Source organism: Ovis aries, chromosome 5, assembly GCF_016772045.2.
Source record: "Ovis aries strain OAR_USU_Benz2616 breed Rambouillet chromosome 5, ARS-UI_Ramb_v3.0, whole genome shotgun sequence".
NCBI classification, from domain to species: domain Eukaryota; kingdom Metazoa; phylum Chordata; class Mammalia; order Artiodactyla; family Bovidae; genus Ovis; species Ovis aries.
The window spans coordinates 106,432,551-106,444,591 of record NC_056058.1 but is presented as its reverse complement, the minus strand read 5'-3'; the positions used below and the strand labels follow the sequence as shown (position 1 = coordinate 106,444,591).

At 42.0% G+C, this 12,041-nt stretch overlaps 1 protein-coding gene and 1 long non-coding RNA gene across 3 annotated transcripts in view; one reads left to right on the top strand and one right to left on the bottom strand.

Moving 5' to 3' along the window:
• MAN2A1 (mannosidase alpha class 2A member 1) overlaps positions 1–12,041 on the bottom strand; it is a 197,006-nt gene that overhangs the window by 38,809 nt on the left and 146,156 nt on the right. For both annotated transcript variants that reach the window (XM_004009111.6, XM_060416082.1), the window contains one exon: positions 10,652–10,766. In XM_004009111.6, the coding sequence (XP_004009160.3) occupies positions 10,652–10,766 (115 nt within the window). The remainder of the gene's footprint in view (positions 1–10,651; positions 10,767–12,041) is intronic.
• LOC132659850 (uncharacterized) lies at positions 5,494–11,838 on the top strand. The gene is made up of 2 exons (XR_009600755.1): positions 5,494–5,862; positions 7,433–11,838. It is a non-coding gene; the product is annotated as an uncharacterized LOC132659850 (long non-coding RNA).

Here is a 12,041-nt window from a genome sequence, read left to right as displayed (position 1 = left end):
TGAGTCAGCTCTTTCCATCAGGGGGCCAAAGCATTGGAGTTTCAGCTTCAACATCAGTCCTTCCAAAGAGTATTCAGGACTGATCTCCTTTAGGATGGACTGGCTGGATTTCCTTGCAGTCCAAGGGACTCTCAAGAGTCTTCTCCAACACCACAGTTCGAAAGCATCAATTCTTCGGTGCTCAGCTTTCTTTATTGTCCAACTCTCACATCCATACATGACCACTGGAAAAACCATAGCCTTGACTAGACGGACCTTTGTTGGCAAAGCATGTCTGTGCATTTTAATAAGGTGTCCAGGTTGGTCTTAGCTTTTCTTCCAAGGAGTAAGCATCCATTACTTTCATGGTTGCAGTCACCATCAGCAGTGATTTTGGAGCCCAAGAAAGTAAAGTCTGTCACTGTTTCCATTGTTTCCCCATCTATTTGCCAAGAAGTGATGGGACCGGATGCCATGATCTTAGTTTTTTGAATGCTGAGTTTTAAGCCAGCTTTTTTATAGCATGTGAAATTTTTCTCAAAAGAATATGTGTGCACACACAGACATAAATACTATGTATTTGGCATTTTATACATACAAGTAATTTTAAGCATTTTTTTTTTTAAAGAACATTTTCTGAGGCAGGGAGAAAAATGAAACTAAGTAGGCAAGAGGTAAGGGTCAGAAAGCAGCACCCTCTGGACTCTGTTGCTCAGCACTGGTTTTAAGGAAATCAAGAAGAGCAGTCCTTTGTGCATGGGGACAGAGACTGGATGGCACTTCCAATGTGTCCCCTGGGCCTTAAAGAAGAGGTGGGACAAGCAGCCTGGAAGGGCTCATGGCTGGGAGCTGTAGACAGAAAGCCCGAGGCTGCGGCTCTGACAACAACTTGTGAGCATCCCAGGCATACCTCCTCAGCACATACACTCTCTTCATCAGATCGTTCTAAATCCACCCAGAGCGGCCGAGTTCAGCCCTCTCCACCTGTCTAGGTCACCTGACTCTAGCAATTTTGAAACGCACAATACACTCTTCCAAGGAACATGCCTGATAGGCAGGCAGCTGGCTCACGGTAGTGAAACAGTTACAGCAACGAGAGGCAGCAGCGTGGGAGAAAGAGCAAAGACAGCCCCACTCGCGGCCCAGCAAGGATTCAGTATCTTATTCATGGCACTCAGTATGCGCTGAGGACAAGTCACCAGAGCAGATGGAGAAACAGCACCTGGCCCACCCGCACCTGGAAGAACAGTAAGTGATGATGGGGGCCCCGAGAGAGGTGTCTAAGCCACCAAACGAAAGTTTAACTGAAATTTGGCACAGGTAGGATATCATGCAGAGTAAATCCTAAAAGAAACCCATCCAAGACTTAAAGCAAGGCCTTCAGTGACTGTCCTCAAAACGCTGGCTCTGGGGCAGAAACGGAACTTTGCGATCAATCTGCTGTCCTCAGCCCTTCTCTCAAATCTGTGCCTCAACAGAGAGGGCTGGGCCCTCACATCAGAACAGAAGCAGGACAGGAAAAGCTGTCGTGAAAACCAGGGCTTCTCATTTGGAACAGCTCCCCTTCAATCTGGGGAATATTCTGTTTCATACTTAAGTGATCAAAAATTGAAAAATAATGTTCCTGGTGTGTGTTTACTTTGTGACATTGTTTTTGTAAACGTATGTATCCAACTTAACTGGGGACTGACACGTGGTCATTACTAATAATTAACACATACTGCTTAGGTAGGCACATACATTTAAATGACAGTTCTCACAACGATGATAAATTTAGTAGGTCAGCATGGAGATGATGTTTCTTTAAAGCAAATATTATCATTACTATATTTTAAAAAAATGTACTCCTATCTGAATGTACCAAGAATAGAAATGGTAGTAATTCCCATAACCAGATGACCTTTTTCTTCATGTTGACTAACTCAGCTTACCATCCATTACACGATCTAATTTATCCTCTAAGGTACTTGGTGATTTCCAGGTCTGTAAATGTTCACATTATTTCTCCACAAGTGAAAATTTTAACATCTGCTTTCATGAATACAAAGTTTAGTAAATTTCACTCCAAGACTCAAATTTAAGAAAGTGATAGCGCATCACTGTGTTTCACTCATAAAGCACTAGATAACTAACTACCGCTACTTACTCATCAACTTGCCATGGCTAGGCACTAGTCAACAGGTTTTATGCTTTTCACGTCACGTACTCTCAAAATGACGCAAAAAGTAAGTGCATACCAGGAAAGGTACAACATTCTGCAAGTTCTGGTTAAAGGTCACACCAATCGAGCACACCGTGGGTGAACTCTGATCACGCAGACTGCAAGTTCTGGTTAAAGATAATACCAATCGAGTACACCGTGGGTGAACTCTGATCACGCAGACTGCAAGTTCTGGTTAAAGGTAATACCAATCGAGCACACCGTGGGTGAACTCTGATCACGCAGACTGCAAGTTCTGGTTAAAGGTCACACCAATCGAGCACACCGTGGGTGAACTCTGATCACGCAGACTGCAAGTTCTGGTTAAAGGTAATACCAATCGAGCACACCGTGGGTGAACTCTGATCACGCAGACTGCAAGTTCTGGTTAAAGGTAATACCAATCGAGCACACCGTGGGTGAAAAGGCCCTGATAACTGAGGCACAGACAGCAGAAACAGGAAGCTGTCCTTTTCCTTTTTTCCCTCTAATACACACTGATTTTAAAAAACAGCACGCTTTCTTGGAAGTCTCATTTTGGAGCAACATAACACCTACATCACTAACGTTCTTTCAGATCCCAAACAGAATCGGTCTCACTAACCCTGGCTTCCTCCCAGAAGGTGAATAAACAGCTCATGACCTGCATTACAGGTTTCGGCTGGTCTAGTGCAGGCAGGGAGGAATGCTGGAGGAGTCTCACGGTCTGGCTGCCTCCACACCAACAGTCACTCTGGAGTCACCTGCTTCCCGTCCACGCAAACACGCTCTTTCCCAAGCTGCCTTTAGAGAGGAAAATCAGATTTCACTGAAACAACCTGCCATGCAGGCACGTGATTCTTCCTTTTCAGCCACACTTTGACTATTCCTTCTTCTAACCTCCCCCACCCACCAAAGAAGAAGCACAAGAACACACACAAACCAAAGGCAGCCGCATTCTTCTCACCCTCCCTAACTCCTGTGGAGCTCAACAATTAAAGTACTGGTGTCTGACTGAACTTTAATGAGTAGGAACAAAGATTTTTGCAAAACACACGGTTTCCAATTGTTGGTTTTCAACAAAATTGAAGGTTACCTAATAATGTTGTCAGACAGTAGATCATTAAAAATAATTGACTAATGTTTGGCAATGGATCACTGTGATTTATGGAACATAACTCGGAAGGAATTCAAGGAATTAGATGACATGCCCATAACTAAACTCCTTCTATTCCCACCTACTTATTTATGTTTGCAACATTCCTTTGCCTTAAATTTATAAGAACCAAAAATAAGAATAAAACAAATGCTGAAACTTATCTCACTCTAGCAGTAAGTACATTCACCAGTGAAGGCATAAACATTTAGGATACAAAAGGTACAATTCATTTCAATACAAAAAATATTTCCATTAAAGTTTATAAAATAAATTATCAATATGGTAATATATATATTAATTATGTTTTGATCAATTACATACTATTACTAACAATTTTATAACTCAATCTAGAAGAAATTTAATACTTTGAGTTTTAGGATGACAGAATCTTAAAACATATATGTGTCAGAAGAATAATGAAAAGTTGACCAATAATAAGACTCTTAAGTATAAAGTATTACACTGAGGTAAAATTTGGTGGGGGAAGTTGAATGGAAACATGAATTCAAGGAGAAAATAATGATATGAAATTAACTGTTAAGAAGGGCTTTTTCAGGCTTTTCAAAAATGCATGATTTAGTATCAAACTGCTATGGACTGGTTATGCTTATTTTAAAATGGCAATATTTACAATGTGCCAAATATAACATCCTTTGCAAAAATTTAAATGTATAAAGAAAAACTAAATGTCAACTTACAAAAATGTCAAGGACACAGATTCTTCAAATTCTTATAAGAACATGGGAATTTGATCTCAACAAATCCACTTTACACTTTGTGATCTACTTTTCCTCCTTTCTGTCCATTCAAATGACATTTCTCCAAGACCAAGCCTCTCAAAAGCTCACTTTTTAAAATCAAATCTTCCCCAACTACCTCAACTCTCCAAGGACTCACTGCGTAACTGGGCCTGCACCCGTTCAGGAGATCCACCACTCAGGATGTGCCAGGCTTTAAGCACATGAGCTCAGTTCATCCTCCAACACTCTGAGACTACTGTCACTGTTTGCAGGATAATGAAACCGAGACGGTGCAGGTCGTAGCCGACACAAGGTCAAACGAAGCTGGTGTGAGGGCTGGCCCGACAGCCTGGCTGTCTCTGCGGCCTGGGCTCTGGACCATCACGATCCCCTGCGTGCCCCACCCTGGCCCCTGCGTCTCAGCTGAGCTCGGCACACACTTGTGGAGGACGATGCGATTTCCTACTAGGAAGCTGTGCCTTTGGTGCAGCAGCTGCTCTCAAACAGCCCCCAAGATGACCTTTGAGTTCTGAATCTGCAACCAGAACGTGTGCACAGTCCCTTAGAACAACCTTCCCTTCATGCCTCTAGGGAATAATCACATTCAACACATAGCCACTCATTTCATTTTTTTTTAAGTTCCAATTAACAGAAAAAAAAATCCTTAGCAGTCAATTGCATATTCTGATATTCCAGAAACGTTTTAATTACCCAAGTCTGTCTAGTCATAACTTACTTAATGCTTTTTACTCTTCAATCAAGCTAAATATGGAATGTAGTCCTGGGAAAAATGAGAGATTGATTGCAAACCATTTTAATATCCTCATGAATCTTTTTATGGAAATAAAAACAATTTCAAAGAAGCTCTGAGACCTTGTTTGTAAGTGAAAGGACTCCAGGGATGAGGCCCCAGATTCAAGCATTCTTAGAAAATGAATTTAGAAGCAAGCAGCCAAGCACCAAAGAAACTTCATGTGAAAGTAAGTTTTGTGAAGACACATTGACGGTGATCCCTAACTGACCACCTAGTCTTTCTCTCTTAAGAACTTACTGAACAAACTCAAAGTCATTCTAGTTTGCTTAGAGGCAAAACTAAAGGCTCAGATCTCTCATTCCCAGTGTGAACTCTCTTCACATGTTTAACTGGATAAAGTTCATTTCTATTCTCCGGAAGTTAAGGGTCATGTTATGAATCCTTTTAGATTATATATTCAAAACAGAAGGAAAACTGAGCAAGCTCTCTTTGATTTCCAAATATGCCCACGGAAGAAAATCATCAGTCACTTCAGCCAAAGGAAAGCCTTTTCTCCCCACTTCTGATGGCAGTCCATCGCATTTCACGCCAGGCTGCTCTGTGCTCTCTGCCAAAATCCATTACGTGCCACACTTTCATAACACGACTGGTGGGAAACAGGTGAAAGTACTGCATTTCAGATACTTCGCCTAAGGGCTTAAACATGGTTCACACTGACACACTCACTCACTCACAAACAGCTGCCTAGGAGAACACAGTTCTGAAGGAGGGATGCGGGACGACAGATCTGAGACCCGAACGGCGTGCCAGTGACGACGTGCACGGCACACTGGCGACCAACCAATCTAAGTCTTCAAAGCAGCAGCTGCTGCCAGACAGCGAGGCGCCCGAGTCTGCAGTTACAGCCCTGAAGACCAGTGAGGCTGAGCCCTGAAGACCAGTGAGGCTGAGCCCTGAAGACCAGTGAGGCTGAGCCCTGAAGACCAGTGAGGCTGAGCTGGCGAACGCCACTTGCTGATCATCGCTGCGAGACGGGTGTTCTCTGGTGCCGGTAAAGCATCCACCTACCTAACACAGGGGGGTAGGGCTTTCGGCTTGTGTCGTAGTCTACCTTCTAATCCAAGCTTAATGATAAAAGCTAACGTAGCATATTCGGTAACACTTAAAGTTTCCGTTTAATGAAGGAGGATTACACTACAATAAAAAATTAATCCCTACCTCTTTCACCTGTTCCTCCAGAAAAATGTTATTTTCTACAAACAAAAGAATCTTCTAGAAATCATGAAATGCTCTAAAAGGGCATTTCATTAAATTATGGTCACCATGAAAAGGGTTTCTTATTTAACCTTTTATGAGGCAAAGCATGACGTTTCATTAGAAATCTCTGAAATTTCTCTGATCTTTTGGAGGTTTTAAAGCTCATGAGCACAAGATTTCCTTTAGTTCAATATTTCTAGGAACCTTTTTGAATATAATGTCTGAACGATAATGAAAATAAAACCACAGTGTTTTTAATAGCTTAAATGATGTTAAGGAGAGACTTTAAACTGTACTGCTTATTATTTTCAGAATCTGGAAAGAACACAAATAAAGAAACTGAAGTTAAATACCAAATCAAGAACAAACCAGAAGCCAGGCTGAACCCAGGCCTCCCATATCAGTTTGTTTCAAAATCAATAATGAACACACAGTTTATATAATTTGGGAAGTGTTGCTTGACTTTTGTCCTTGACTTTTTCTGATAAAGCTTAATTTGGGCAAAAGTTACTTTGTGGAGAGAAGAATCAAAGAGTAACTAAAAAAGATTCTGAGGAATTTAAATATATTTTTTTCACATTTGCATTACCTTAGGTTTTTAAAAGAATGTTTCAAGTAAACAGAATTTGAAAGGTTTAATATAACAGACATTCAGTAAGACAATCCATAATATTAACTCATTTTCTGTTTCTATACTCTTGTTGCTGAGAGATAAGACAATCTTTCGTTTGATTAAATGGTTTAGTAAACTAATAGTTACAATATGTAATCATAAAATATCAATAGTTTCCCTCCCTTCAGTCCCCGTTTGTCCTTGGATCCTGAACTTAGTACTAACAACAGGCTCTAGTCATTAATACTCATTTAAATAACCGTATTCTCAATTTAAAAGGGGAAAATTCGTCTATGTCAGAAAATAGATCCATAAGTTACACTCAAGAACAGATATTTCTGTTATCTTTAGAAATTTTAAGCCAAAGTCAATTTACAAAAGCATGGAAGTTGGCTGAAATATTTGTAGCATCAAACATCAGGTCCGTCTGCCTATGCGTTCTGATCGCTTACTCAGCTTAGCTTACAAGGAGTCCTACACGAGGCAGAAGTTTAGAAGCGTTTCCCAGTACAGACACTGGAGCGCCACAGACCGATCTTCAGGTATCGGGAACACCTAGAGAGGCAAGCACCCTGAAGGTTTCGCACCTCCGTCCCAGGCCTGGCTGAGTGATTCAATTAGAACCCAGGGAGACAGGATCCAGACAAGCTGTGCCCTCATGCAGCAGCGTGTGAGACAGGATAGACGCAAACAGGTGACAGAGGCCACCGGGAAAAGGCTCCGTCTCCACAGCTGGGCTTTTTTTTTCCAGGACAGAGACACGTTGAGAGGGTCTCAGCTACACACACGGAGGGTGCACAGTGTGGAAGAAAGCGCTTCAGGTGGCCCAGCGCCTCCACTTCCTGCACAGTCTCGAATCACGCTCTAGGCTTGAAGGAGTAAAAGGGAAGACGGGTCTATCGCTGTGAGAAGTTACATACGCTGGCTTCAGGCTCAGTCCAAGCAGGTACAGTAAAGCTCATCTGGAGAATCACTTTAAAATCACGTTTTATCTAACTATCTGTCATTTCACACCAACTTCTGAAGCTTCCTGCTTTCAGGCTGCAAAAGTCTACTATCAGCTCAATCTATCCCACCCACTGAGACATCTAGGGGCAATCTGAATTCTTTTTTAAAATTATTATTTTTGTTATGCTAATACTCTAAGCGCCCAGTTCAAAACCACCTCTATTTCTTAACTGACTAATCAGAGCCAGCCTTGCCACCTTGGAGAGCAGGGGAGGCGGGTGGGGAGCCAGTGATATCTCTTGCCCTGCTCCTGCCTAAGGCCCCTTTCTGACCGCTCAGTGCAGGTCAGGAGGGGAGGAGAGGAGGAAAGACAAGCTACTTAGTTCTGAGAAGTGCCTATCTGTTGGGCTAAGCAAACAGGCCAAGGCGGAGCATAACAACTTCCAAGCTGGCAGCTGAAGCAAGACAGCAAGCTAAGCTACAGCTACAGAGGTGGACGAGGGCCCCTGAGTTCACAGAAACCACCCTTTGACATGAGACCCAGATCCTGTGGACAACGAAGAAAACTCAGAAGTGGCACTGATGAACAAATGCAATTAAACAAAAGCAGCAGCAGTTACCCAGACACGCCTGTGGGAATCTGACACGCTGCTTCGGGATTCACTCCGAGACAGGTTGCCACTTAGTTGCTCAGGCTCTCCGACTCTGCGACCCCGTGGACTGCAGCCCGCCGGGCTCCTCTGGCCGTGGGATTTCCCAGGCAAGAGTACCACAGTGGGCGGCCATTTCCTTCCCCAGGGGATCTTCCCAGCCCAGGGATCAAACCTGCACTCCTGTATATACTACTCAGCCAGCATGGAAGCCCACTCCGAGACACTGCCTATTTCTCAAAACAACTGGTGACAAGCAACAGTAAACTGAGCTTGACCAAGCAGGTCTGGACCAAGGTTGCACCGTGCTGAATTCAAGACAGAACCTCCCCATCAAAAAACAATCGCTGCAAGCAAATTTAAAAGGAGACAGGCACACCTTCTGTGTGATCATGCTACTTTATATCTGTGAGATGAAACCTTCGGCCATAGCTGAAGATGGAATTTTAGGGCTCTCACAAATGCTAAACAATGGCCTATGGGTAACAAAGGGTACAAAACAAAGGCCAAAAAGCGTTTCTGACTTAAAAGCTTTGAAAGATTATTTCAAAACTACAGACTTTCTTGTAGTTTTCAAAATGTTTGCAGATAATTGCAAAAGACACCAAGTTAGTGTCTAGTACGATTTCCCCTGCCATCTAGAAGAACTTTTACTTTTCAACTCAACATATGAATCATGGGTTACCCTGAAAATCTACCACATAAGACATCACATCATGAAGTCTGTTCATACCTGAAATTCTAACTGGGTACTTGGAGTATTACCAAAACAGAAACAATGATTAAGAAATAAGTGCCCAGACCTTAGATGGCCTCTAGGTGTCTCAGTGCGGGGGATACACTTGAGCTGCTGTTAGATTTTTGCATCGATGAGATTTGAAGTTAAAAAAAAGTTAGAAACAAAGTCAAATTTAGACACTGAAATCTGAAACTGAACTTAGCTAAATAAGAAATTCCCTGGACACAGTAGGCTTTTGTTATTGTTTAGCTGTGAATTTGTGTCTGACTCTTTTGCAACCCCGTGGACTGCAGCCTGCCAGGCTCCTCTGTCCATGGGATCCCCCAGGCAAGAATGCTGCATGGGGCTGCCATTCTCTTCAGAGGGTCTTCCCGGTTCTGGGATGGGTCCTGCATCTCCCGCACTGACAGGCAGGTTCTTTACTCCCGGGCACTACGGCAGCCCAGAGCAGCCTCTGCTTCCCACAATACCCACAAAGTGATCAGGGCCTGCCCATGGACTTCATTACTTGCTTTGAAATGCTTTTTGTCTACCTGTCTACAGATTCAGGAAAAGAATATTTTCCTCTTCTAATTTTTTCATCTTAGCTTACAGCAACAAAACATTTAAAGTGGCATTTTTATGAGGTTCTTTACTAAGAGATTTGATACAATAGTAAATGGTCTGGTTACTAGGATTAGAAGTGTGGTTGGAAAGGTACTCCATGCTAAAAACAGTGAATTAAAAATCAACCAACCTAACTATACAATTCTGAGACTGGGAACCATAGGTCCATTTAAATCGTATGGAAAAACCAGTGCTACTGGTTACAGTTCAGTTTCCAAACAGATCAAAGGCCTATTCTTACCGCTTGATGAACAAAGAAGCTCCTTCAGTACTGTGCTAAAAGCGATAAACTGCCTGACTTTATGCTACAAGCTGATGAGTTGTGAGCAAACAGAACGAGCACAGAATATGTCTCTTCTAAAGCGAATTCTAACAATGTTCACTACGGCAATAAATTCTATATTTGAGGCAGGCTGTGTGTATGTGAGAGAGAAAAAGGTAGTCAGTGATCCATTCATTGAAAGCCACATTTGATATAATTTCTACTTCCTAAAATAAAAAAATACTATACTGTTTTTAGATCTGAGAAAAGAGCTCACGACTTACGACAAACACTGCAATAAGAAAGAGAAAGTTAAAGTGAAGTCGCTCAGTTGTGTCTGACTCTTTGTGACCCCGTGGACTGTACCCCGCCAGGCTCCTCTGTCCATGGGATTCTCCAGGCAAGAGTATTGGAGTGGGCTGCCATTTCCTTCTCCAGGGGACCTTCCTGACCCAGGGATCGAACCCGAGTCTCCCGCACTGCGGGCAGACGCTTTACCCTCTGCGCCACCAGGCGAGCCCAAGGAAGAGAAGATGTACAGAAGAAAAAACATGTCTATGCGGGAGCTAAGTGTTCCCGTTTTTGATTATCGAAGGGTAAATACCACCATTTAAAGTCATATGATGAGTATGATGTCAGGTTCAGACAGATGATTATGTCATCTTCAAAAACCAACTGCTAAATGATTAAAACTGACACAGGAAAAGCAAGAATTCAAGAGCCAGGACACATCCGCTTCACAACTGCATTTCTCTGTTTTCTTACCGTGTATGTTGTACAGTCGAACTCTGTGGGTAACATGTTCAAAAAAGCAAGTCACGTCCGAATAAAACCTTCCACGTTGCACTCTGACAAAGGGTGGTGTTGTGTAAACGTAAGGCTGAGGAGGAAATCACATTTTTAAGAAAAATGTTTTGGCTTTCAATTTTTCCAAGGAATGTTTATTATAGCTTCCAAACTGGCAAATACATATCATGTGATGTTTGTAACAGTAAGAGAAACTCAAACCTTATAAGGCATCAGATGAAGCACATGCTATAAGAATTGAATACATGGTTTTACATTAGACAAAACTGCTGGAACAGAAGACGAAAGTGTTACAACTTGACTGGTTTAGAAGACCTGCAAACATTTCTCCCTGCCATAAAAATTTCTAATTAAAATTTTTCTACATGGTTCCTATGTTATCTATGAGAAAGAGCAATACTTTTACAGCAGTGACGCTTCCCAGGCAAACATTATAACCACGGCCCCCTAATGTTCAGGGTTTGGAGCATGTGGCTGGAATGACCACAGGGACTCATCTCAAACAACCTGGAAGCAGGCTTCAGAACACGGCCCACTCCCAGCCAGGCTCACTGCTCTATAAAGCGCGCTGCCCTGCTACTTGAAAGAACTAAGCGGGTATGAAGCCAGCTTACAAACTTGGGAGAACTATGGCAACCACTGGTTTAGTTTTCATTATTTGGAATCTAGAATCAAGAAACTATGGGAACAAAACATATGACTTGTATGGTAAAGAAACGAAATCTAAAGCACTTGTGAAGAATTTTATTTTAAGTATTACACATCTTAGAAAGCTCAACAACAGCATACAGAGCTAGTCTGCAGTGTAGCACGAGATTGTCAGTACTGTGTAATTTTCTTCCACATTTGCCTCTTTGGTTAGAGAAAAGTATTCTGAATTGAATATAATGCTCTACAGCTAACAAAGTTCTTGTACCTAATTACCACATAGCTAGACAGTCACGGAGCAGGATGAAAACTAGGAGGGTGATGCCTGGGCCCCCACCTTCTCTGGCACACCCAGCTGTCTCTTTCCCTGGTGTTCTTTTATTTCTTCTTTGTGAATATGTGATGATTCTCTTTTTCCTACTGTCTAATATTAGAGTTATTTAAACATAAAATAATTTTTAAAAAGAAAATAAAATTGCAATTGTCTGTGTATCATATTCTATAGCACAGCTATTTTTTTTTAAGTCAGTCAAAACAAAATGCCTGTGTAATGACAAAAGCTGTTCAATGAGAAAACACTGATGTAGCTTATAATTAGGATCAACTGCTCATCCTGAAATGTCTACTATGATCTATAGCTTACCTTTAATTCCTCAATGATTTAAAAAACAGAAACAACAAATAACTAGAATTCTGAGCA